The sequence below is a fragment of the Emydura macquarii genome, unplaced genomic scaffold (assembly GCF_026122565.2).
Source record: "Emydura macquarii macquarii isolate MOO-44397 ecotype Brisbane River unplaced genomic scaffold, CSIRO-AGI_Emac_v2 contig_2768, whole genome shotgun sequence".
In the NCBI taxonomy this organism is placed as follows: Eukaryota; Metazoa; Chordata; order Testudines; family Chelidae; genus Emydura; species Emydura macquarii.
The window spans coordinates 29,763,460-29,789,753 of NW_027132905.1; the positions used below are offsets into that span (position 1 = coordinate 29,763,460).

At 42.1% G+C, this 26,294-nt stretch overlaps 1 protein-coding gene across 1 annotated transcript in view; it reads right to left on the reverse strand.

Moving 5' to 3' along the window:
* Window positions 1-26,294, reverse strand: part of NRG2 (neuregulin 2) — a 283,100-nt gene that overhangs the window by 59,795 nt on the left and 197,011 nt on the right. Inside the window, exons 4-5 of the mRNA XM_067566827.1 lie at window positions 24,729-24,847; window positions 3,087-3,207 (exon numbers count right to left, since the gene is read on the reverse strand). Of these exons, the coding sequence (XP_067422928.1) occupies window positions 3,087-3,207; window positions 24,729-24,847 (240 nt within the window). The remainder of the gene's footprint in view (window positions 1-3,086; window positions 3,208-24,728; window positions 24,848-26,294) is intronic.

The window sequence follows — 26,294 nt, forward strand, 5'->3', positions numbered from 1 at the left end:
GAACAGTGATATTTTGGACCTTAAAAATCTCTTCATTCTGATCAGTGCTTTGCTTCCCCCACTATGCACACACATGCACATACACACACTTCAATCCCAACACATTTTTAGCAGTCAATAAATTGGGACTCATTAGAGATGGAAACCATGCATCATACCATTTGAAAACAAAATCTACAGCTTTCAAATGGTATCAAGTATTCATGGCTGTTTCTAGTGGTTCATTAGGCTTTGGCTGCTAAAATCATGATGGAATTGAAGTTAGGGGAAAAAAACAAAACCCGTGAGACAGCAATCACAATGTCCTAACTGTAAGGTGTGCTCTTTCATGACTGGACTAGGACTACTTTGGCAAGACCAGTCCAAATGCTTTTCAGGACCAATAAAGCTTTCCTCAGCACAGCTCCTGCACCAGTGAGGGGAAGGGGGGAAAAATCCTTGTTCCCCTCCTTTCAAAGAGGATTTCCAGGGTGCGCAAACTGGCACCACTAAAGTTCAAACTGACAAGGTGCCAGATCACCTCTGATGGCCATGTAATGTATGTACTTCATAAACAATAACATGTACTCAATCATAATAGCTGCATATTGATTTTGAGCCAGATTCATAGCTGATGAAAACTGGAATAGCGTCACTGAGAGGAAACAAGCTATGTCAATTTACACCAGCTAAGGATCTGGCCCAAAAAGTTAAGTGAGCTGCTGATGCAGAGAAATGTATAGTAAGGTTTTAATATGTATTTCACTCCATACGAAAATAGAAATTGGCCTGGTTTGCCAAATTTAGATCTGGATTCAAACATTCCCAGAGCGGGAGTCCATTCAAATCTAGGATTTTGGCTCAGCTCATTGTTCAGATGTTGGCCCAAACCACAATCATTGGATCCAGCCATGGATCTGAACTCTCTCAAGATTTTTGGGGTTTGGGGATCCAGAATTGTGTTTGGGAACAATCTCAATATCAGCGGTTCCCAAACATTTTCCCTGCATGACCCCATTTTCAGATGTGTTGTTTCCCACTATCCCACAGAGCATGGAAGCTGCCGTTTAAAAATGGTGTCTTCTCTGTAGTGTGACCTCAAACGCATTGTACATGCAAGGTCATGCCGCAAGCAGGCTGCCATTTTGCTTTACAAAACGGTGTCCTCTGGACTGCATGACCTCACACACATATGGTGCGTGCGAGGTCATGCTGCATGGAGGGCACCGTTTTGTAAAGCAAAACAGCTTCCCTCGTGCGATGTGACCTCGTGCATACGGTGTTTGTTAGGTCACGCTGTGCAGAGGAGGCCATTTTGTAAAATGACGTCCTCTGCACGCTCGGGATTGCCGTGACCCCATCTGCTGATGAAGCGACCCCACTTGGGGTCACGACCCACAGTTTGGGAACTGCTGCTCTATATCCTGTGACAAGACAGAGGCTATTGTTACACTGCATTTCCAAGCCTGATCCAGAATGGGGTTTGTGCTGTTCAATAATCTTGCAAAGTATCTTGTGGCTTCTCCTGCATTTTCTACAGGGAATGCTAAAAGAATATGGTAAGGCTCCAAAAGCCTGACATTAGGCAGTGCTGAGCCCACACAATTCCAGCTGAAGTCGGGGGAGCTGAAGACACTCAACACCTCTGAAAAACTGAGCCTGTGAGATATAAGGGCTACGAGTATTCCACTCACATGGAAAGACTTGAGCTCACTAGATCAAGTATCCATCCAAGCTTTTCACCGGAGGGTCATAAATATGGGAAAAACAGGCTCTTTGGCTGAATATCAGCTCTTTGCTTGTGATCTCTGCCAAACAGAGGAGTGCCAAGGCATGCAAAATATGGCAGAAATAAACACACACAAAACGTAACCAAACTTTTTTGACCTTCCTAAATATTTTGCAGTTTAGTCGGTTCAAGTACTTACTTGAAGCCAGACTTGTTGGCCCATCCCTAACTGAAACAGATCTGAGTAATTGCCATGTATACTGAGTGTTACAACATCAGAGGGGGCTAAATGGAAAGCCATGGAGACCTACAGTATGTGTCTGCAGTGTTATTACAACATATGCAGTAGGAGAGCAGCCCTCCCACTCCCTGCCTTGCAAGCAGTCCTCAACTTTGAGGGCAGTATAACCTCCATGGCCTCTTCTACCTTAGGCCTCTCTACTTAGACTGCAGACTAGCTTGGTTATTTCTGTGACGTAGACTTCTGATGCTGATAACTAGACTGAGCCCCTCAATCCATGTTTCACGTAGGCTACCAATGTCAAGCCACGAGATGTTGTTAGCTTTGAGTTACTACCGGCCTTGTCTAGGTTTGAAACAGTGATCTAGAGGTGAAAGACTCTAATAGCCAATTACCAATCCCCTAAACCATGCAGTTTCCCTCCACCCTCTAAAAGAAATTCCGTGTTTATTGATGACTTACTATGTCTCCCTTAGCTTTTTGTAGGTCCTAATATAAAGAGAAACACAGTAAATACAATGCTTGATTTCCTTTCATTGACTCCCAAGAAGCCCCTTTATAAACTAAGTTTGGTGTGGCGCTAGAGTTCTAAACGTCACATGGGAGACTCACGTGCAAGCCTCATTCTTTAGGCTACCGGGTTTAGAGTGGGAGAATGACGGGAAGACCCCTTAGGGAGAGAGGGAGGAGAGAGGGATTTGAGTGACTCATCAAGGCCCCCTCTGATTGAGAAAAAAGAGAGAGAGATTTGCATGCCTCAAGGAAGGCCTCATCCATCCTTAACGGGGAGGATGCTGACACTGATGCTGAACCTTGACCTAGGGTTGGGAGATTTCAACAGAGAGATGCAGATCCTATCCTTCCCTGCAGCCGTGAAGGAAGGGGGAAGAGAGAAAACATCTTTTCAAACTTCCAGCATAAATGTATCCTTAACAGAAGTTTCAGGAGAAGTGACCCATGGTACTCGGGGATAAGGCAATGCCACTAAAAAGCATCCTCCTGCTAAACCTGCTCAGCCTAACCAGAACAATCACCAGGGAACCTTCAGAGAAATGTCGCTCCTCCTACAATCGTACAACCATGTCCTGTTCGGTTCCAGGCTACATGTGTGTCGAAAAAAGTGCTATGCTCACTTACTTGCAAGACAGCTGATTGATCCCCTCGATGTAGTAGCACACCCCACCGTTGACGCAATAGGACTTGGCTGTTTCATTGCATTTTCTGGCATGCCCTGACCAAGAGGAGAGCGTGGTCGTTACTACAAAAAAGACACAAGAGGGTACACTGTTATTTTCTTGGCTTTGCAATTCTGCTCCCATAGGTGGGTTTCAGTTGATTTAGTTGCCTGAAAGGAAGTCCATGGAGCAGCGATCCTCAAGCTGTGGCTTTAGACCTACCTGCAGCTCTCCAGGGAACCTCACACAGCTCTCATGGAGTCTGCAAGGTGTGAGTGATGCTTTTCGTGCTCCAATCACAGCACTGCCGTTTGTATACAAAGTGTGGGAAGGTAGGAGGGAGAATTCTGCGCAAACATTCCTTCCAGCAGCCAGGAACCAGACATGAGGAGTAAGAAACAAAGAAATCTTCTCCCTACTCCTTCTCATTAACCAGGGAGGGTGAATTAGAGGGAGAAATGCACACCCACACTCACACCCCCCATCTCTCGCCATCGTCAGCCAGAGAGGAGGTTACAGAGGAGGGATAGAGAAAGAACGCATTGCATGGAGTTGCAGAGAGTCACAAAGTAACTGTGATTATGATGCTGATGCCCTGAGATTGCTGCATTTGCACTGGATCAATATCCAATGATACTGTTGTGCATGGAATGACACAGTGGTTATTTGTGGCTCTCTGTTATTCCATAACAAAGTAGTTCTCCATGAGCTCAAGATTGGAGTCCTCCATTTGTTCCCAGAAAATGAACAGCACAACCAGTGGCAGTACACAAGCTTCCTGCTACACTGACCCACAAATCTACCTGAACGCTGCCCTAGAGGGATGGCCTCTATTGATTAAATGGTAATCAGTAGTCATGGTCATTCAGCTTTGGCTTCTCTAATGAGACTACCAAAAAAGTTAGTGTTGATGCTTTCTGTGTTGTGGATACTTCTCCCAACTGGGAATTCCCATATGGAAAAGTCCTCTAGAATTAAATAAAGGTGAAACCGACAGTGTTCTACAGAAACGTACTGAGATTCTCATAGAAATTACTGTAAAACCCTACAGAACGTAGTAGAGAATGAGATATTTCCTATCACCTTTACAACTGTCCTAAACAATTCTACAGAAGGGCTATAATTCTCTACTAGGTTCTAGAGATGGTGAAAAAATCTCATAGAAAGGTTATTTCTGTCTGTTATATTTTATAGTACTTTCCATAAGAGTTGTACTGGAACTCCCAGTTCTTTTCCAACAGATCACCAAGCAGCCATCAGGTGGTAACTACCACCATGCGCTAGATTTAAGGCACTGATATGGTAGCAAAAGGCCCTATTCCTACTTCCCAACTTCACCCGCAGGGGATATGAGGTGAGCCAGTACAACTGCTACAAGAAAAAGCGGACTCCCAACTATAGGCAAATCCATCATTTTGGTGATCCCCTCCAATAAGTGGGACATTCTCACATATGTAAGCCTAGCATGACAACAATCTAAATTGTTTGTTCTGCATCTTTTACTTCTATGAGGATCCCTGGTGGTGGATCTGGCTTTGTAATGAGCATCTCTCTCTCTGTATGTGCTCATTAAGTTGATCAAAGCCACAGCCGTTTGTGACCCAGACTGTTACCATCATGTTTCATTTTCTTAATTATATATAATGAAGTGGTGCTTTTTGACACCCATTATTTGTTATTCATTTAGGCAACATGAACCATTTAATTGTCAGCTTTGCTGAGTAGTGTCACTCTCAGCAATGCTATTTCGACATTGTACATCTCATAAGGGTTGCTTTTGAAGTTGGGTTTTCTTCAACTTTTTCTTAATAACAATAACCTGTTTGTCTTCCAGCATACAGCTCCATTCATCCCAAAGTTTCTTTTTGCATATTATACATTGGAATTACTTCACCAAATCAATGCAATGCAGACAACTCTAGGGTGGAACACAGCAACTCTTTAACACCATATAGTAGCACCAAGCAGTTTAGAACAGAAAGTGAAGAGTATTGTATATAAATTAAAATAAGGAATGGTTCTAAAAGAGACAGAATGTCATTCAGCTATGACCCTGGGTTTAACAACTCTGCTCTTGAAAAAATGCCATGGGATCTTTAGTGACTATGACTGAGATTTGGTAAAACTGCTTTTGGGAATTTGCTGCCCAGTTCCCATTAAAATTAATGAGAATTGCGAGTCACTTAGGTGACTTTAAAAATTCCACTCTGTACATTTTATGTCATATCTAGGAGAGGGCTCCTCTGGCAGCACTGCACAACCTAGCCAAAACAAGGGACATTGGTTGAGTTCTGACTCAGAAGAGTGCCATCTACCCAATCAAAAATGGTAGAACTCAAACGTCTCCTTTACAACTAAAATTAGAACAGTTGGGTCATGTCAGAGCAGCATGCTCCAAAACCTTGGTACAAACCTACAGTGCAAATGCTAAGGTACATTCAAAGAGAAAGAGTTCAACCAGGCTATCAGTCTGCATAACCAAGTAATTTGTCAATTAATAGCCAGCAACTCCATGACACCATTTTGGCAAAGTCAAACATCATAAATCATACACAGAATGTATATGCTCTGGAGTAAGTTTTCCATAGTAAACAAAGAGGGTGAGGAAGGGAGAGAGGGAAATAATAATGGAGCACAGAATCCATAGCCACTTACAGTAGAAAGTACATAAATCACTTGATATAACAAGGCAGAGTATATATATATATAGCATTAAGGAAGGGTCAAAGGATACAGAGACCTTAGATATTACATTCAGAATAGAACTCTAACTTGCATTCCATTTGATTTTAATCTGATTTTAAATATATACTGTTCTTTAAAGAAAATGGAACAGAAATAAAATAGATCTTCCATAGATGGTTAAAAGTTGCATATTGTGCACCTAAGAAGCAGATCTTTTAAACTATTCTTGTCTGAAAAATGTACAATTAGGTAATTTTTCTAACACTGTGCTGTTAATTTATAAAAAAAAAAAATCATAGTTTATGTTTGCATTGTGCTAAGGGTCCCAAAATACTTTACAATAAAATTGATTTATACACAGTACTATTAACCGGCATCACTTCATCTACCTCTGAAATGCAGCCACTTCTGGAGTGAAATGTAGCATCTGTCCAACAGCACACACCACAGTACAGAACAGTTAATTGAGTTGTCAATGTGAGGAATAACTTAGCCAACTGAAAATGTAGGGGGAATTTAGGCTGGTAGGATATCTCCTCCTTAAATAACAAGAGTCCTGTAGCACCTTAAAGACTAACAAATTCCTGTGGGCATAAGCTTTCGTGCATCCGACGAAGTGGGTTGCAGCCCACGAAAGCTTATGCCCGCAGGAATTTGTTAGTCTTTAAGGTGCTACAGGACTCTCGTTTTTGCTGTATACAGACTAACACAGCTACCCCTCTGGAACTTTCCTCCTTAAATGAGCATCACATTTCTGTCACATTCTGACCTGCTACGATAATTCACAGATTTACAAGCAAATACATTAGATTAGACACGTGTATTTATATCTCCTGTCACCCTGGGCTATTTGATGTGTGGTTATGTAAAGCTATTGAAGTCGAAGGGAGTTTTGCCACTAATTTCAATGAGCAGAAACACGTCCCAAGTGCAGAAATTAGGTTATTTTTAGCCATCAGTGTTTCTGCATTACATTATTTTTCTACATACATAATTACACTGGATGATCCAAAAATGAATTTCCAGAACCATTCCACTGTGATGGGCCGTACAACTTTCAAATCTGATACCCCAGGTGCAGAGCACCCCTAACTTCCATTGATCACTTCACATGATACAAACCTTATTTTGTACTTGGCACAACCCTACTTATCCAAAATGCTTTGGGAGACATCAAAAGTATTCAGATAACTGGAAGTCTGAATAATGGAGGGAGCAATTATGGCAGGGAACAGAATGGCAACTGCAATTCAGGTGACAGGAAGTTCCAGTTAAAATAGGGGTATAGGAGAAGGTTTGTACCACAGCACCAATCACATATGAATTGAGTTCCAAAATGCTCTAGGTAGTCGTAATATCAATTACTGAAAAAAGGTGTGAAATGAAAATATGAAGAATCAATATAAATTAAAGCCTTCAACAGCAGACAGGTGAGTTCTGAAAGTATGAAGACAAAACGGACACAAAGCACCACTCAGAGCTGATTGACAGCAGTAATACATCTGACTCAAAGCAATACCGGCAGCACCCACCCCATCTGTTCCAGGAAGCCTCCATTAGCTTTCAGATACAAAACCAGGAAATGAAAGGTGGCAGCATGGAAGAAGGGTGTATTTTCAGATGAGATTTGGAAGAGCTAGAGACCAGCTTTACCAGGGCTATTATTCACCCTACCAATGAAAACAACATCAAAAATATACATTCAGGGTTTCATTTTTTTAAAAAACCCTAATAATATGTAACAAAAAGAGGATTGTGGCTGGAGCTGGTCAGGAATTTTTCAATTAAATTTTTTTGTCAAAAAATGCCAATTAGTCAAAACCAAAACTGTTGCATGAACTGGAGACAGATTCAATACATTTCCCAACTCAAACGTTTTCTGGGAAAAAGGGTTTGGAACTGTATAACTGTTTCATTTTTGACAACACTTTGATTGACCCAGCTAACCAGTTCTAGTTTTCCAGTTCAAAATTACTTTTCATTTTGAAATATAAGCTAATTAGAATGACAAAAGGTTAAAAAGAAAAAAAAAACCCTTGAAATGGAAACACAACAAAACATTGTAATTGACCTGATTTTTGGTTCGTGAAATTTTTTGAGATTTCAGCTTTTCATCCCAATTGGAAATGGTAAAAAATTTTGAACTCTCAAAAGCATTTGTGGGGTGGGAAACCATTTTTTTCCCAGCTCAAATTTGTAGTATTTTGAACATATATGTATAGAGCTCTATTTATTGAATTACTAGGAATGCAAACATGCTACATTCAGGACTAGCAGAAGAGAATAATCAAAAGCTGGCTCTGCACTAAAGTAAGAATACTTACTAGAGAAGGGTGAAACTTTTTCGGCAAATAGTAAATTAGCCAAAAAATATGCACTTTTGGGGGCACTGAAACTATTAGCAAATTTGAACCAAACTCGGCAAATAGTTTCAGCTGAAAAAAATTAAAATTAAATTTTTTAAATAATAATATGAACCATTTTGAAAATGCCATTTTGAAATATTTTAGAATGAAATTTCGATTCAAATCAACATTCAAAACATTTCATTTTGACCCAAAGAACAGTCTTTCAGTTTTTCATTTCATCGAAAAAAAACAAAAACATTCAATTTTAATTAGAGACAAATCAATTCTTTTTTCAGAATTTTTCGTTTGGCCTGCAAACTGACGCAGGACAACCCAAACTGATTTTGTAACTTGATTTACCAAATTTCCATGAATTAGCCAATTGTCGATATAAGAGTATACATGTATAGTCTGATGAAGAAGATGAGCAGTTACAACCAATAGGCACATTGTGAAGACTCAAGATGCTGCCAGTAGGCCAAACAGAAGAATTTTGAACTGATGATGATTGTCTAGTGCCATAAAACAAAGAAATGTGTATGTTCAATGAATCTGTACTTAAAAGTAAGTATTTTGTAAGTTAAGGGTACTGACCCAATCCATGATGTAGGGAGGAGATAAAGGAAGTGAGGATCATGTGAAATCTGATGCAACAAATGTAAACATTGGAGTAGTCTAAGGTCTAGAATTGGTCTCCAACTTGATTCTTTTTCAGAATCAGGAATTATGGACCCCCTCCTGATGAAGTCAGGAGGAACTAATTCTATTGCACCTCACTGCATCATTGAGTCTCTCTTGCTGCAGAAGGTCCTTGTGACTTTGGTCCCTGAAAAGGGACGGGAAGGGAGGAATGGTGTGGAATTGTATATTATAACCCTCCTGGGTGACCTGGAGAACCCACTGGTCCCTGGTTATTCCAGCCCAAGCCTCTTTTAATAAAAGAGAAATGGGACCCAAAGGGGAGAGGAGGATGGGGGGATAACTTCAAGCAGATTGTATACATATCCTCTCCATAGCATCAAAAGTGCTTCTTTTGAGGATGAGCAGATTGTGACATGATATTAGATGAATCAGACAATTTTCTCTTCTGGAATCTTGATTTCCATCTACCTTGATCAAAAGGTCTCTGGTGGAAGAAACAGTTTGAAGTGGCAGGTTGAGGACTCTGTTTGGTAGAATCTTGAGGTCTATACTGCCTTCTTCTGAAGGATGGAGTGTAGAGATATCAAACAACATGAATATGGCTCTAGAGTCCTTTAAAGAATGCAATGTGTCATCTGTCTTAGCACTAAAAAGATCTTGACCATCAAAAAGGATATCTGTAGTATAGTTTGGACCTCTCTAGGCAGGCCCAATACAGAAAGCCAAGAATTTCTTCACACGACGACAGTTCCAGTTGCCATAGATCATGTTCTCACATCCATTGAGTCCAATGCAGCTTGCAGAGATTTTTTGCAATCGACATTCCTTCAGAGTAGATGGAAGTAAATTCTTCTAACTCTGCAGGGAGTTTATCATGAAAGTCTGTGATTCTGTCCCATTGTATGTAGTTATACACAGCCAGCACTGCCTGATACAGTAATTCTAGATACTGACCTGAAAGAAAGGAACTGAATACATCTTTTTCCCAAAAGACCTTAGTTTGTTAAGGCAAGGTCCTTTCAGATCTGTGAGATCTCTTTGAACCCGTAAGTCTCCAGGTGATTTCCTTCATCTCTGGTGCACTCGCAGAATAGAAGTTGTTCCCTGTTCTTTTGGAATCTCTTAAGTCAGAAGCTGCTTTCATGGATTTCTCCATGAGGAAAATCTTGAGCCGTGACTCTCTGGACTTCAGTGTGCATTTCTCAAATGCCTATCAAATCTCACACTGAGCCCTTATGAGGCTCTCCCTTAATCAGTATAGGCACATGTTATGTCCACCTTCCAACAGAATTACTCTTCTGCATGACAGATGAGATTTAAAACCCAGGGAGTGTGGCCAAGACATAATAGCCCAGAAAGCCCTCCACCACTACTACCTAACTTTTATTTTTTTGCCAGAGGGCAATAAAACAAAAAATCTAATTAAGTTAAAGCTAACTCTTACAATAAGCTATCCATCTATCCTACACTATAGCTATCTAACTAAGAGAAGGGACACTGAGAAATTCCGACACTCTGTCGTAACCGGCTGGCAGTTGGGCTTGCCCCACCCTTCATGCTCTCGGGAAGGGGAACAAAAGAACATGCAGGTCACATATGCAACCCATGGAGATACTGCTAAAGAAAAAGCTTCCACACTCCAGTGCAGAGGGTGCAAGTGCACCCACGAGTGGGATCTCCAGGCACAGGAACTTGAGGAAGAATGTCACGGTTCATATATCAGATATGATTTAACCCTACGGCCACTGATCTTCAGCATCCTGCTCACCAAATTAATGGTTAGGAGGTTGTAGCAATACTATATCTGCAGTCTCCATAGGGTTAATTAATGCCGTTTGGACTATACATTTAATTTAATTTTTTAATGAACTACAGCTATTGTTTACTAGAGCAGGAGAACCATGCCAGTTAAGACCTGCTTTTCACCACTTTTTTTGTTTTTGTTTTAAATAACACTGGATGCTGGGTTCATAGAGTACAGACACTTCATTCTCTCAATATTTAGACATTAGGTTTGACAGATGAATTCAACTGGGTTTGAGAGTGTATACAAATTACTTGTTCTGTATATGCCTAATGTACTGGCTGATAAAACACAGAATCTGAGGTGCCTTTCAAGCTACTTTGCCCAACTTTCCATCAGAAGATAAAGTACAGTGAGGTCTTTGGGCCAAATTATCCTCTTAGTTACACTGGTGTAATTCTGGATTAACTCACTGAAGTCCATGAAATGACAATGAATTTATACAGGCTTAGCAGATCATAGGTTTCTACGCTGATATTTACCATCTTCTCAGTCTAAGGTTGTCTCATAACTGGCGTTCTGATATCATCAAAAGGGCATCATTTTATAGTCTGAACGGACCCTTCACATTGGGGTTTTGCTATTTGAAGTATTGTGAAATAAAACCACGTGAATCTGAGCAGATCTGCACTAGGCTGGCAGTTCATGGAGTAAGACTTCTGATTTTGGAAGCATTCCGTGCCTGCATTTTTATTGATCTGGGTATATCCCAATATTTACTTCCTCTTTAAAACATTGCTCTCTGAAATCACCTCCTCTTGTTTGTGAGAGGGTCTTGAGGGCACAGCAGATGTACAGTACAGGTTTAGTTAAGTATGCTTCAGTGCAGCACAGGCTACATCTACACAAGGAGCTAGGGCCCCTGCTCATGTAAACAGTCCCGTGGACACTCATTCAGGGCTAGTGCGAGTATAAATAGCCTGCCTCCGTTTCTGCTATGTGTGCCACTACAGACATGCTGCTGTTTAGATGCATGCTAGCTCCATGAGAACTAGCATGAGTACGTGTACACAGGCGAGGGAATCATGCCCCTCAGTCGTAGTGTAGACATAGGCACAGACAACAGAATGCCGGCCACTTCACTAGAAAGATACAATGCTGACAAGTGGGATTGTAAATGTTTCTTAACTTACATAATGTGGCTGCCTGTGTCAGTGAAACAGGGAGCTTATTTCAATGGTTGCAGGGGCAATATTCTGTATTTTTTTGTCAAGCTTCAAGAAAAATCTCTCAAGTGATCTCTTGAAGCTCACAATGTTGTGATTTATGTTCTCCTCTGCCATCCGTGCTCCAAAAAGCACCTGCCAGCATCACAGCTTCCATCTTCTTGAACCTCTGCAACAAACACTCCCACCAACTATTTCACACTCCTATCAATGCTTTCCTCCAACAATCTTAAAGTGCATTGTTAAATGGGGAAACTGAAGCCCAGAGAGGAGAAGTGAAGTGACTTGCCAAGGGTCACAACAGTTCAAACGCAGAGTTGGAAACAGAACCTAGCTCTCCTGACTCCCAGTCAGGATTGACTTTTAAAAAAAGTTTTTCTAAAATAACAAAAATAAAACCAGATTTTTTAATTTTACTTTGGATTTTTAAATTTAAATTAAATAGATTTTCTTTTTAAAAACAAACCTATTTAAATTTTAAATAACAACCCATATTTAGGCCTAAACTTACTATAATCTATTAAAATCTTTTTCAATTAAATACAAATAATAGTATTCAAACTGTACATGTTTGTTGCCAAAGTTTTAAAGAAAGTCTATGTTCTGACTTGGTGGAAGTCACTGGCGAAGCCACAGAACCAGACTTTGCTGAACTGCTAAACCAGTTTTTGATAGCAGTAACCTCTTCTGCAGGTGCTGAGAGAATATTTTCTCCATTTCAGTTTATTTAAATAGTTCAGTTCAATGATTAGTTCATTTAAAGTTGAGAAACCAGTTGGGAACTGAAAAAGCAGGAAAGCTTGTTTTCTTATTCAAGTCTTCGAATAAAAACAAGGTGTGAAAGAATGAGATCCACTAGTTCTAATATCTTGCAGGATATAGTGGCCAGAAACAATCAGTTCAGTTCACTAACTACAGAGAATACTTCTTTTGTTTAATAAAATCGGTTTTAAAAGCAAAATATATTTTCATAAACTTTTTCTTATGTATTCAGCACAGTTGTTAGTTTTATTTAGCTAATAAAAACAATTTAAAATGCTGGTTTTGTGAATTTTTTATTAAATTCCAATTTCCAATGCAGTTTGACACAGACTATCATTTAGTAAATAGGAAATGTGTCATTGACTACTTTCTAACATTAAAAAAGGAAAAATTAGGAATCTGAATAAATGTAAGTTGTTATATAATTGCTTAAATAAATGTGTATAGATATAGTGTGCTCTCCTGATTAGCACAAAGCACCACCCTATTTAGTGTAAAGGTTATATTTACCTGCAAATCAACATGTTTTAATGGATACAAGTGTGACAGTAGGTACCCTGAACTAGATGATCTCTCAAGTTCCCTTCCAGCTCTACATTTCTACGATTCCATACATGCACCATGTAAGCATTTAAGCAAATGGAGAGCCATGTCTACAAGATGTACACTATAAGTCACATCTATGTGTTATATGCCAAGACTTCAGTGCAACCAAATGTTACCAATTAAAGTCTGAGAAGAGATGTCATGAACCCTCCTTTCTCTGTTCCTATCTCAGTTATTTTAGGAACACAAGAACTGTCATACTGGACCAGAGCAAGGGTTGCTCCAGTCTGGCACAGAGCTCCTCTCAGGCTTGGTCTACACCACCGGTGGATTTTGGCGGCAGTCAACAGGAGATACACAAGTTATGTATGGTAGCTTGCATATTTCCTGTCGACTTCCTAACTTCTACTTACCACAGAGTTCGCAGTGTGCTGCACTGACGGGAAATGCCCTCCCGTTGACGCAGCATTACTCTTCTTGCGGGAGTGGATTAACGGCATCGACTTCCAGATCGATTGAGCAGGTCTCCACTGCCGCTCAACTGATCCTGCAGAATCAATCCTGCACTGCTGACAATGCTGCCGTCAGTGTAGACACACCCTCAGAGTGGCCATTGTCATACCACAGAGGGAGGTATAAAACCATCATAATATGCCAAGCTGTACAGTGCTATAGAGGGAATTTCATCCTACCCAGTGATTTTGTTTAGACATGGGCTGAAGTCAGTTTAGATCCAGTTTAGGATTTGAATGAAAACTTTACTAAAGTTTGGGAGCATCTGGCTGCATTGTTCTGAGTCAGACCATTACAGAGACAGCCCCCCCACAACACTCCACTCAGTGGTTGCAGCCAACTCTGAGCTCCTTTAACTAACATACAGGGGAGATGGACATCGGTGTCCCGGTTTGGGCCTCTCTCTAATTAAACTACCATTTAACCACTGCTCCTTCACAGGCTTGCTCCCATGGCTCCCTCTGAATTTCTCCCTATGGTTCAGTGTTGGAGGCTGTCCAACAACACTGACACAAAGGGCTTCTGGAGGGGGGAGGGGGACTCAGTAGTGTTCTAGCACCTGGGTGTATGGGGTTGGAGCAACTGGAGGGTGAGTGAATGCTGGGGTACCAAGGTGGGTGCCTGGAGGAAGAGAGTGTAGGAGAATGATCGGAATGTGGGAGAATGATTGGCATGTTTGGGATGGGTGGCCCAGGGGTGTCTAGGGTGGGAGGGGAGTGCCTGGAGGAGAGGGGGGTGGGAGTATTTGGGGTGGGAGGGGAGTGCCTGGAGGTGGGTGACCCGGGGGTTTCTGGGGTGCGTGGAGAGTGCCTGGAAGTGCTTGGCCCGGGAGTATCTGGGATGGGTGGCCTGGGGAGGGTAGCTGGCCTGTGTGCAAAGTGCCTGGGAGGCAGGTTTCAGGGATGCTGGGGGGGGAGGTAAATAGGAGGGGGAGGATTAGACTTGTGTGCAGGAGGAGCTGAGAGATGTCTAGGGTGGATGCCTGGCATGCGATGGACATTGGTGACCTGGGAACCTGGGCCCAGCACTGCCCCATCACCTTCCGACCCCCACAGGCCATCACCTTCTCTGCTAGGATGCCCTGTGGTGCCTGCTCACCAGCAGGCAGTGAGGAAACAGAGGCTGCCTACTCAGAGGTTCCGCAGCAGGGCCTGGCAGCCACCTGTGCTACCTGCAGGTTGGTGCTTCCCTGCTGCCCACAGCTGCATGTTATCCTGGCTGCAGGCATGAGTGAAGGGGAACTTTTAACAGCAAGTGTAATGAACCCTAGGAACAACTCACCATGGGTCATGGTGGATTTCCCATCACTGGCAACTTTTAAATCCTGGCTGGACTTTGTTTTAAAAGACAGGTGTTAGTTCACACAGGAATTATCCGCGGGGGGAGTTCTGCCCTCCTGTCCTACACAGGCCACAGACTAGCTGATCACCATGGTCCTTCCTGGCCCTGGAACCTATGAACTGCGGTGAGATGGGCAGTACTTGGCAACCTGGAAGTGGTGTGCAGGCTGGAATCCCTTTGTGGCTAAGCCTTGGAATGTGTCAGACCTGCGGACCCAGGCTCCCACAGGCTTGTTGTATCTCAGACGAATAACTGGCTGCAGGTCTGACTTCAAAACAAGACTGGTGTGAGTGTAAATAGCTATTGCCCAGGTTAGGCTCTGTCCCACAGGAGTTAAGGCTGCAAATACACAGACACTCGCTAGTTTACAGCCTGGTTACAACATCTGACTCAGAGCAACACTGAAATCCAGGAGACTCAAAAGGAAAACTTCCCAAACAATCCAGCCTCCTCGCCCTTTGAGTCCTTGGGACAGGAGCAAGGCAAGTGTGGAAAAGTGCAGACATGCACGGGGTGGGTTGGGGTGGGGTAAAGATTCTGCTGCTGAAGGAAAAATGCAGCAGCATCTGCTCCGTGGCCCATGGAAGAGAAGGGAGAAATGAGGGCAGCTCAGAGCCAGGCTTGGGTCCTGGCAATCTCACCTAGTGGTGTAAGAGAACGTTCTGTTTGTGCTCCCGGTGGGAGATGTGTGTGAGAATGAAGATGCCAGAAGCAGGAACCTGAGAAAGCAGCACGAGAACCTGGCCAGTGATATTGGGGTGGTGGTAGAAGCCAAAGCTGGATGGTGCAACACAGAACAGGCTATGGCCATGCCAATTCCCACAAAAGTATCCCAAGAGACGTGATTTCTAAGTAAAATAACTCTCACTCATGATCGAACTCTCATATGTCAGGATTATTTTTTTGCAGTCACAGCTTTTACTTAGAAATTGCTGTCAGCCCCAGGCAGGGCAGGGCTCCCACTGTCAGCCCTGGACGGCTGCTCCCCTGCCAGTCTGGGAAGTGGAAGAGGGGGCCCCTTGCAGCCCCCACACCCCAGACATGTGGAGGGTGAAGACCCCTAAGGAGCAGAGGTGAGGCTGGGAGGGCTGAACTATGGCTAGGGACTGCAGGGGGGCTGAAGTGAGGAAGATGGGGGCTGATGGAGTGGAGGGCTGTACTGATGGTGGGTTCTGAGCAGATGGGGTGAGTGCTGGGTGGTGGTGGGGATCATTGGGGTGGGAGGCAGGATTATTTGCTGGGCAGGAGAGGGGCAGATGTGGAGATGAGCGTTCCTGTAGCGAGGCCAGAATCACCTTATCTAGTACATGTGGGAGAGTGGGCAACACTAATTGTCACATGCATACAGCCTGGGGATGGGCGGGGGGAGTTCCAAAATCAAGAGACTGACCTAAAAACAAAATAGATTCTTTTTTTTAAATGTCATGATTTTTTGGGCCAGTCTCATGATTTTTGGGTTTCTGGTCTCTTGAAGTGGGCAATACTGCAGGCACAACTTGGATTTTTAGGAAAAAAGCCAGCATACCCCTCTCGTGTCCAGGTCATGCTTTAAAGGCTCTTGTCACATGCGAAAGGGCAGGAGAATTAAAATAAATACATAAGAAATCGCCCTATAACGGTGCTCTGGATTGTGCCTGGCTGTGCTCAGGTGGGCAAGGGGGATGAGAAGCCACAAAGAGCTTTCCCTCCACTTGCACCTGTGCACAGTACTCTGGCACAAAGTCACTGTTTCCGCTCCAGTGAGAACAAGGAGAACTGCATGCTAGCACTACTGCCAGCGCCGGCCTCCCCAGAAGGGGTGAGGGAGAGAACGGGGGCAGTGCAATTTTCACCCTCGGCACCCCAGCGGAGCTGGACCCATGCAGTACAGACTGTATGCCTCATCCAGTGGCCGTGATCTCCCTCTGCTTTCTCAGGCAGTGGGTCTCATTCACCTACCAACTCAGAATGTTGGATGCTTCCTTCGCACTAGTGTGAATTACTGAACAAAGGGCATAGTGGAGTAGTGCAACACCCCACACACTGCTCCCTGCTGGTGAGCTCTGGATTTACAGCCACAAGTAAGCACCATATAAACCCCTTGGAACGTTCACAGATTTTAAAAAGTGCAGGTAGCAACATACAAACCTACCCCAAAAGAATGAAAGGCACCAATCCGAGGCCAGGATAATTTAGATTTTCTAGGCCAAGCTTTTTTTTTTTAATTTAACACTGAGATTTTATATATAATAATAATTTTACAAGAGTGAGATACTTCTGATTTTAGCTATTTCCACCTCATGAACACTTTCTCCACCTACCTCACACTTTAAAAAAACTCACAGACTTGGCACTGGTCTTCAAGAAAATTCAGTAGAGTGGTTTCATTTAGGTGAATTTTGACTGGGTTCACTGTAACTCTTGTAATGGTAAAAGCCAGTTACTGCCTTAACTATGGAAAGTTTCCTATTTCTCCATAATATTAAAGAAAAAACAGATTATAGCTTCAAAATAATAATGTTCCATCATTTTCAAAATGGAGGTGACATTTACCAAAAAGGGGAGACTATCATACAGTTGCAAGCTTGAGTGGAAAAGAAAGAAGATAAACAAACTGAAAATTTACTTGCATAGCATTTTTCTGCTTTTCTTTTTATTGCTGGAATACAGTATGTAGGCCCCTTTTTTCCACTGATTACACAGGGAAAACTCACATAAAAGCTTTCTTCCTCTGCTTGATATTGCAAGGAATTCATAATATTCAGCTTTAAGTTAAACCAGTGTAAATCCAGAGTGACTCCAGTGAAACACATCGTTACTCTGGATTTATACTGCTGTAACTGAGAGCAGATTCTGTTGAAGAATCCTGTGGTTAAGATGCCATAATCTGCCACATTATAGCCTGATGCTGCTCATGCAGCATTTAGCATAAACACAGGATTACATTAGAAGAGGATGGGCTCTAAGAGAATGAGCCTTTTTAAAGACAAACAGCTTTTCTAATTAGGAAACCTAATAAAATTGTATCTAGGCGTTGTATTACTGTGGTAGCTGATGTACTTGAAAACTTCACCAACTATAAGCTACACGGGCAGAATAGTTTACCTAGATGCACGTGGACTTTTATTTTCTTAAAACATTGGGATGGAATGGGGAGAAAGGAATGCTTACAGTCCTTAAAGTTTTCTACTAGGAAACCTTAATAATATACCGAGTGGTACACCACAATGATCATTTCTGTTGATAGGTAGTTTAGTAGCCAGAAGATGGATCCTTCCAAGTAAAAAGTATCCACATTAAAACTGTAGCCACTGTAAACTCATCCTTTCCCCTAACCCAACGTTTCCTACCTTCTTTTGACATGTCACATCTTAATTTAGGGCTTTATCCTGAAAACTTTACTCTCGTTCGCAATCCAGCCAAATAGGGCTACTTGTGTTTGGGTCACACGTGTGGGTAAGGCTTGCAAGGCATAGCCTTTAGACTATATGTTATTCAGGGCAGGGACGTTGTCGGTTTTTTGTCCATTGAGGGCCATGCACATATAACACATTGCATTAATAATGGCAACAGACACAGGAGTTTGACTTGAACCAGCCAGAAATATGGGATGTAGGATCGGGTCCTTATTAGTTCCATGGGCCAAGTGGTCCATGCTGCTACATCTGGTCACACTGTCAGGCCCTAGGTGAACAGCAAGACACATCAGACAGTCATGTTTCTTGGAGACATGCAGGTAGTATCACCTTGGTTTGTAATCTTTGTTTAACTATTTTTAATGTATCATTTATATATAAACATGATTTGTCATTATGGTCTGGAAATAAACTTAAAAGATTGTTGGGGAGAGAAGGTGTTTTAAGGGCCAAAGCTAAGCCCTGCTCCTGCAAACTTAAGTGTGAGAGTGACTTTCCTTACATCACTATCGCCAATGAATTCAGAATGATTATGGCTCCAATCCTGAAATCTTCACCACAGAGACAGGGCAGCCCACACTGTAAATTGCAGGACAGCGGCAGAGCCTTATTCTATAGAAGTGGAAATGTACTAAAGACCTTAAAATTGTTTGGTCTACAGATCTAAGCATTGAAGCCAGCTTAGAGGAGATGGTTATGGGCTGTCCAGAGTATTGTTTGTGTTAGGTTAGTCACGTGCCTTTGAAAAGGGAGAGGGACTCATTTATAGAAACAACATTATACTTCTGAACGAACTGACGGTATAATAAATATGTCTGTCAGACATCTGGCTTTCATATATCTGCTTGGTGGCCAGCTTTCAGATTTCTATTTTGAATGTTTTATATTCCTTTCATGAAAAAAAATCTAATAAAAATGAATGATCAAAATATTTCAGCCAAATGAAATATTTCAGTAAATCTGCTCTTGCTTTCTGGAAACATATGATAAAAATGCAATGACAGAGTTTTCCTGCTACTAATCTTTTTCCTATTTTCCTGCTACTATTCTTACTATGCACATGTATATTAGGTAGGTACTTTTTCTTGACTTTCCTATATTCCTACTTTTATCCTTCTTACTTATCCTTGGGAAAAAAATAAAAACAAACTAAAAAATATGAAATAAAATATGTGTCTAACTTATATAAATAAAACCTATTCACTGAAAGAATTTGCATCTCTTAAAATATGGCTAAAGCTTTTAAAGCGCCCTGATCCTCAAGTTAGGATTCTAACTTTTATTAATAGCTTCTCTCTCTCGGCAGCTTTGGTGTCAGAAACAAACATTTTTCTGAAGGATTAAGTTAGTGATCAAGGCCTTTCTTGGAAACTAAACAAAAGCGGAGATTAAATATATGCCAGGACGTAATAAAATATTAAAGTGAAATGAGTTGTAAAAATGAAATAAATAAAGAGAAAGAATCTGGGTGGGGGAAATAAAAAGGTACTTACACTCTTCTTCCATTATAACTAATTTAGTTTCTGAAGCTGGTAAGACCTGTGGTGTGTTCGTTGTTCCTGGGGAAATTAAGGTAGAAAGTAGTGAACAAATTATCCATTTGCAGCTGAAGATCATGGTGGATTAGCTATTTCGGGGATATGTGTTGAAACGGGTGTTGAGGGACTTTCTGGTACAGAACATCCAAGGAGGTTTTTAAATGTATTTGCAGTGGTTGGCCTAGTCAGCGTTCTCATTTGAATAATCAAGTAAAGGAATTAAATGAAGGAGTGCCTGAGCACAGTGCATTTCTTTGTTAATACACTAGATGTGCTGAGTTTCACTACTTTATCATCCCTGTGTTTAAAAGCAGAAGTTTTCAGGAAATGGATATATAGTCCTGAATTTGACATGCAGATGAGATGGTGGAATGATGGATTCCTTCTTTGACATAATGGTGACCGGTACGCACAGGAGGCCACTGAGACAAACACTGACTAGGTTTGAGAAAAGTAACATTTGTAGCTATGCAAGATAAAGTAATGCAATAGATTATCAACGTGGATGCTTATGGTTTTAAGCGGATCAGTTTGCAGAAGACAGGAAGGAATATCTCAGGTTCACTATGGCTGACTATTAGTTTTTTTCACCTTCCTCTGTGCCGTATAGGAGCCACCACACAAGGAGATATACTAAACTAGATTGTCTAGTGGTTTGCTTTGGTATGGGAATTGTCTATGGGTAAAGAATACTGGAAAGTTCTAGGTACACACACTCCTTATTCACCATGTTCAAGATGGCTGGCAGGTGTCAGCAACAGGTATCATCACTATCCAGCGCACAGCGCCTTGTCTCCCTCACAATTTGAAAAAAGAAAAGGAGACACCAGCAGAGCCAAAAGGCCTAGGAGATACGACTGGGAAATCACCTTGAGCATGTAGCACTGGAATGCCCACCATGTACCTCTCTGAAAGGCGAGCCGAGAGAACAGTGGGAACGGGCAATTAAAGGAAAACACAAAAAGAGGTTTGAAACTCAGGTTCTCCACGTACATCTGGTAAGGGGGTTGCATTTCTGTCTCTCACATGTGGCCTCATCACGACAAGCCATGTCATTGTCACTTCAAGAGCAGCCTACTTGGTGGACCTGGTCGGAAAATTGGGTCCCCCCCTCAGAAAAATTCTAACTTTCCTATAAATAAATAAATAAAATTTTAAAAGTGAAAATGTTTCAGCAACTGAACACTGCAAATTTTTGACTGAAAATGGAAAATGTTCAGCCAAAAACTGCCAGTAATTGGGGGAAAAAATGGTTTTCAGCTGAAAGTTTTTTATTTAGGGATTTTTCCTTTTTCTGATGGAAAAACTGAACATTTTCATGGCAAATACGCACTTTTTGGGGGAGTCAAAAACCCAACTTTCTGTTGAAACAAGTTTTGATGGACTCATCATTTAACTCAAATATTTTTTATTCTAAGATACAAACCCTTTTCCATATTTCATTCCATTCAGTGCGTGTAATTAATGCTCATGAGAGTGCTGACCAGGCAGCCCTACGGAATTAAGTCCTTCAGTCTACAGAGGGGGTGCAGTGAAAGACAGCAGTGAGAGACACCTGGACTTTGACTCGGAGAGGATACTTCATTCTGTTCTAGATTCCTCTGCCAAGAACAGGGTTTAAAATGAGTGCTAACTGTGGCAATGGTTTTTGTGATATGAGCGCTTGCATTGGAAACAGAGCTGCTGCAGAGCATGGCTGCTCGCTTGTGAGGTGGAATATCTGCTCATAAGCATTTCTCACTAGTGATGCGTGTGGACTGTCTGCCTGGGTTGCATTTAAAGGGTAATCTCAATCAATCAAGTTCTACATGGTGTGGGGCCTGCTTGGCTGAGAGATGCCTTGCTCCACATAGTCCTGCTGTGATTGTGGTCTGCAGAAACACTCGTCCTGGAGCCACTTGGTTATCAGAGAGGAGGCTGCTGACTGGGCAAGTGCTACATGAGGGACTTTGAAATTCCCTGCTCCCTGGTCTGAAACACCTTGGACAGTTTGTCCTGAAAAGGCCATCCATAATAAAGGGCTGAGATGTGGGGGGTGGGAGTTTTTGGTTCTGTGAGAATTGGGGGGGAAGGGGAGGATGTTTATTTTTTCTGATTGGCACTGTGTTTTTTAATTATGAGTGGTGATCAGTTTGCTACTCCTTTTTTGCTCTTTTTTTTATTTTTAGCCTTCGTTGTGGATTGCATTTTCAATTCAATTCCTTGCCAAGGACCCTAGGACGTGGTATAGGCATCGTTCTGAAAATGAAATAAATAAAAGGTAGGTGGGGAGTAGTAAAAATTACTTTGCAAAAACTATATCACCCCACAGATGGGTGGTGCCCAGCAGGGATTGCAGTGCAGCCTTACGGATCTAAATGTATGCGCCTCTAGAGCATGAGCTAAAAGACCCCACTCTGTGAACCAAGACTGCAGCGGATTTATCAACGTCCACTTGCAGCACAACCACAACTAGAAGGGAACAGAATTTTGAGATGTATTTTCCTTGCAGAAGACATGGGATTTCGTAGTGATTGTTCTCACAGATTTTGCTTTTATTCCCATTCCTTCCTTTTCTCTTCTTTGCTTTACTCAGGATTTCTGAAGCAAAGACCTAGGGTCATGGCCATGGGTAACCTGTGTCCAGTTTTCTTTGACTGTCTATGTAATACAGCCAGCATTTTTCAGTGGGAACTTCTGGCATATATGCGTTCTTTCCTATTTTGCTGTATTTTATGTTTCCTACTTTCTTAACTGCTTTATCGATGTTCTTTATAGAGTAAGAGAAAGATTTATACAGTAGGCTCAGTGCTGAAAGCGTGAGGCACAGGACCTATCCAAGAAGCTTACAATCTAATTCAGCGACAGACAGTGGAGTTCATCCACCAGAAGAAGATGCACACTCAAACAGGAGCAGATATTACAGAAAGCTTACTACTGAAAGACTTCCCATTAGACATGTTCCTTAAGGAGGGATCTGAAGAAATAGGGCATCACTGTTTGGGGCACCAGGAGAGCTGGAGGGGGCAGAATTTGGCAGTAAATTGGGAATGGGAGAAGCATACAGAGAAAGTGCTTAGGCGGGAGACTCTAGGTGAGCTGGAAGAGACTGGAGCAGAGATGTAGGCAGCAGGGGAGAACGAGATGTTTGAAGCTGGTGCAGAAGCAGAGGGAACCGAGGAAGGGATTTGAAGAGGAGACTGACATGGTCAGAGTAGTGGCGTACTGTGATTGCATACTGTCATCATCACCACCTTTATATTCACCTTTCGCAAGTGATCATCCTTAGGCCCCAGATCTCGGATAAGTATCAGCTATATGGCACTAACACTAATGACTGGCAAACAGCAACGGTAAAGATGTTACTGTTAATGCAGCTAAATGCCACAAGCCTAAGGTATGCTTGTGAGGATGCTTTGATGGTGGATTAATACCGCTACATGACTGCAACGAGGTGCACCATCCAGTCAGTCTCTCTGTATTTCTAGTGCATCCATCACCATGGAATCTACAACCCCCTCTTAGTCAGAGGGTAGCTCTGAGACTTAGCCCAAAACCCCAGAAATTTGCATTTGTTATTTCTGGTTTTGAGCAGCTAGAATAGCCCTTGAAAATTCCAGGGCAGATTGTGCACATTTGTCTAAGATGCAACCTCCAAGCTGGGCAAGAAATGAATGAAAACTCTTTGTCCTTTCCATCAAGACTCACCCCTCGGCTCATACCCCACCTTTCACTTGAAGAAATATTTATACACTCCAGAAATCAGATGCTGTTTGAATTTGGGAGAAATAGCAGCAACTGCCCTAATTGTGGTTTGCATTTCACTGACACCCTTATCAGGGCCCTGTCATACAACCACATAGGCAGAATCCATCCTCATTCAGAGGAAAGTATTGTCAGTGACACATGAGCGTCAGATGGATGAAATATAAAGGGCTACATTTTCAAAACACAGCTGCCTAAGTGGAGACCACACAATACACGCATGCTGTGTCTGATTTGCAGACACGGTTATCCGTTGCACATGCATATGTTGCTGTCATAATCAGACTGCCTAGGTTTGAGAATGTAGTTTAAACAGTGCGAAGGGGCTGTGCTGGCCGATTAGCTAACTCTGGATTCTTTTCCTAAAGTAATTGGAAAAGATATAGCAGAACCTTAGGGTTCTCTTCAGAAAAAATGCTTAACACATAAAAAGCATTTTGCATCTGGAGGCCTTTACAGATATAGATATGCATCTTTTATTTTTACAGATGGGGTAGCTAAGACATATAGAGAGGTTGAGTGACCTCCCCAAGGTTACAAAATAGAGGCCCAAGTCTGCAAACGATACCAAGGGAGTGCTTAATCCTGAAAACAGTTCCATTTAAAGCTGGAAACAACAGTTTCATCATATTTGAGCAGTATTATTATTATTTGCAGTAGTATGAGGATCATGTGGCATGCCCAAGTTTAACAAAAGTGAAAGTCATTTGGCACCCAAACACAGGCTCCATCCACTAGACCCAGTGAGAGGGAGCATACCTTATTGGATGGAAACCAGTGGGCATTTCACTCCAAAAGAAGTTATACCTTAACTTGTCCTCTCCTCAGTCTAATGAACTTTGCTCTCAGAAATGCTTCTAAAAGTATAAACCCATCCCCTCCAATTGTTTTTTAATAGTAGCTAGCCTCCAGTTTATTTAACATGTAGGTCAACCACTCTGCCAATTGCAGTTAGTGAAAAGAAGCTAGTGAAGTTAGGCTGCATTTTTTCTTTATCTCCCAAGATTGTTTCACTTCATATCATGAAACATTACACAAGACAGATCATGTGCTGAACATGCTGCCCCAGTGTAAGGCTGGCAATAGCTGTTTCATGACAGTCTCTGGTTTCTCAACTTACCACTTCGCACATTAAGGCTGCCTTTTGCTGTGTCTTTCCCTAGCACATTCTCCGCTTCACAGCTATACTCCCCAGCGTCTTCCAGTTTCACCTTATTGAACTGCAGCCTGGAAATTTTTCTGTTGAAAAATAAAGGAGATTTTTTTTTTACTTGACCATGAACTATGTTTATGAAATTAAAAGCACAGCCCTCTCCCGCCACCTGTTCCAAACAGGTTGGATGACTATGTGCCAATCTCATGCTCTCTGAGCTCACAATGACATAGAGTGAACTGAGGCCTGAGACTGGCGCTAGAGGACGCAGAAGCGCTGTCCATTGTGTCATAAAACCAACAGCCTGTGAGCCTGGTGTTATACTTCAGTCCAATAACTAAAGTGTTAATTATCTCACAGTGTATGTGGAATGACACCTACAGACAACCAGGAGGGATCTGAGATGGACTGAACCTAAGACCTTCAGCAACAAAAGCACAGGCCTTGACTACCTGAGCTTCGTGAGTATTCTTGCACCTGTTAGAAGCAGTCTGCGATAGCTATTGATCCCAGCCACTAGAAGGAAACATGAACTAGAGCAGCGTATTATATACTCTTCCTCACAAAGAAGCTTGATCATGGACTCTGAAAGCCACAGGGTTCAAGTACCACGTAGGTACCATTGTGTAATGTGCTATGGTTGGACACACACATGGAGCACACAGCTGGCTACAGGGCTTGAATCCAAGGATCTCAACCCCCAAACTCCAGCCTCTTCTACTTGAGCTATTGCTATGGCAAGTTGTATCCTCACTTAGGCTAGCAACTAGAGGTGACACACATAGGATCTGAAGTCCATGTGAGTCACTGGGTCCCTATTGGCTAGAAGCACCTCGAAATAACACCGTATTATATATTGTTCCAACTAACATTACCATCTATCCCGCACTCTGTGTTTAATTAGTATGTGAACAGGAATCCAGGAAAACAGCTCGGGAGCTCCTCGTGGGAAGCGTGCTGGCATCTAAACTGGGTGAGATTGCTCTCGTTCTCTGGAAGGAATCTCTCTTTGATAAGGTACACATTTCATTAGCTGATTCCACATGGAATGTTAAAAATCAGTGATTACATCCAACCGAGTGGACGAAAGGGGAGTGAGAATGGCACTCCATTTAGAAAAAGCAGATGTGTTCAATAAATATTTCTGATCTGTATTTGGGGAGAAGAAAATAGATGCATCCAAGAGTTTTAAAAGAGCTCAGTGAGGAGCCTGCTGGACTGGTAATGTTGATTTTCAATAAGACTTCGAACTCTGGGGGCATTCCAGAAGACTCTTGAAAAGCTAGTGTGCCAATATTTTTAAAAGGGTAAATGAGATGACCTGGATAATTATAGGCCTGTCAGTCTGACATCAGTCCTGGGCAAGATAATGGAGCAATTGATATGGCTCTTGATTAATAACGAATTAAAGGAGGGTAATGTAATTAATGCACATCAACATGAGTTTATGGAAAATAGATCCTGTCCAACTAACTTGATGTCTTTTTTTGATGAGATTACAAAGTATGGCTCATAAATAGAGTTGATATAATA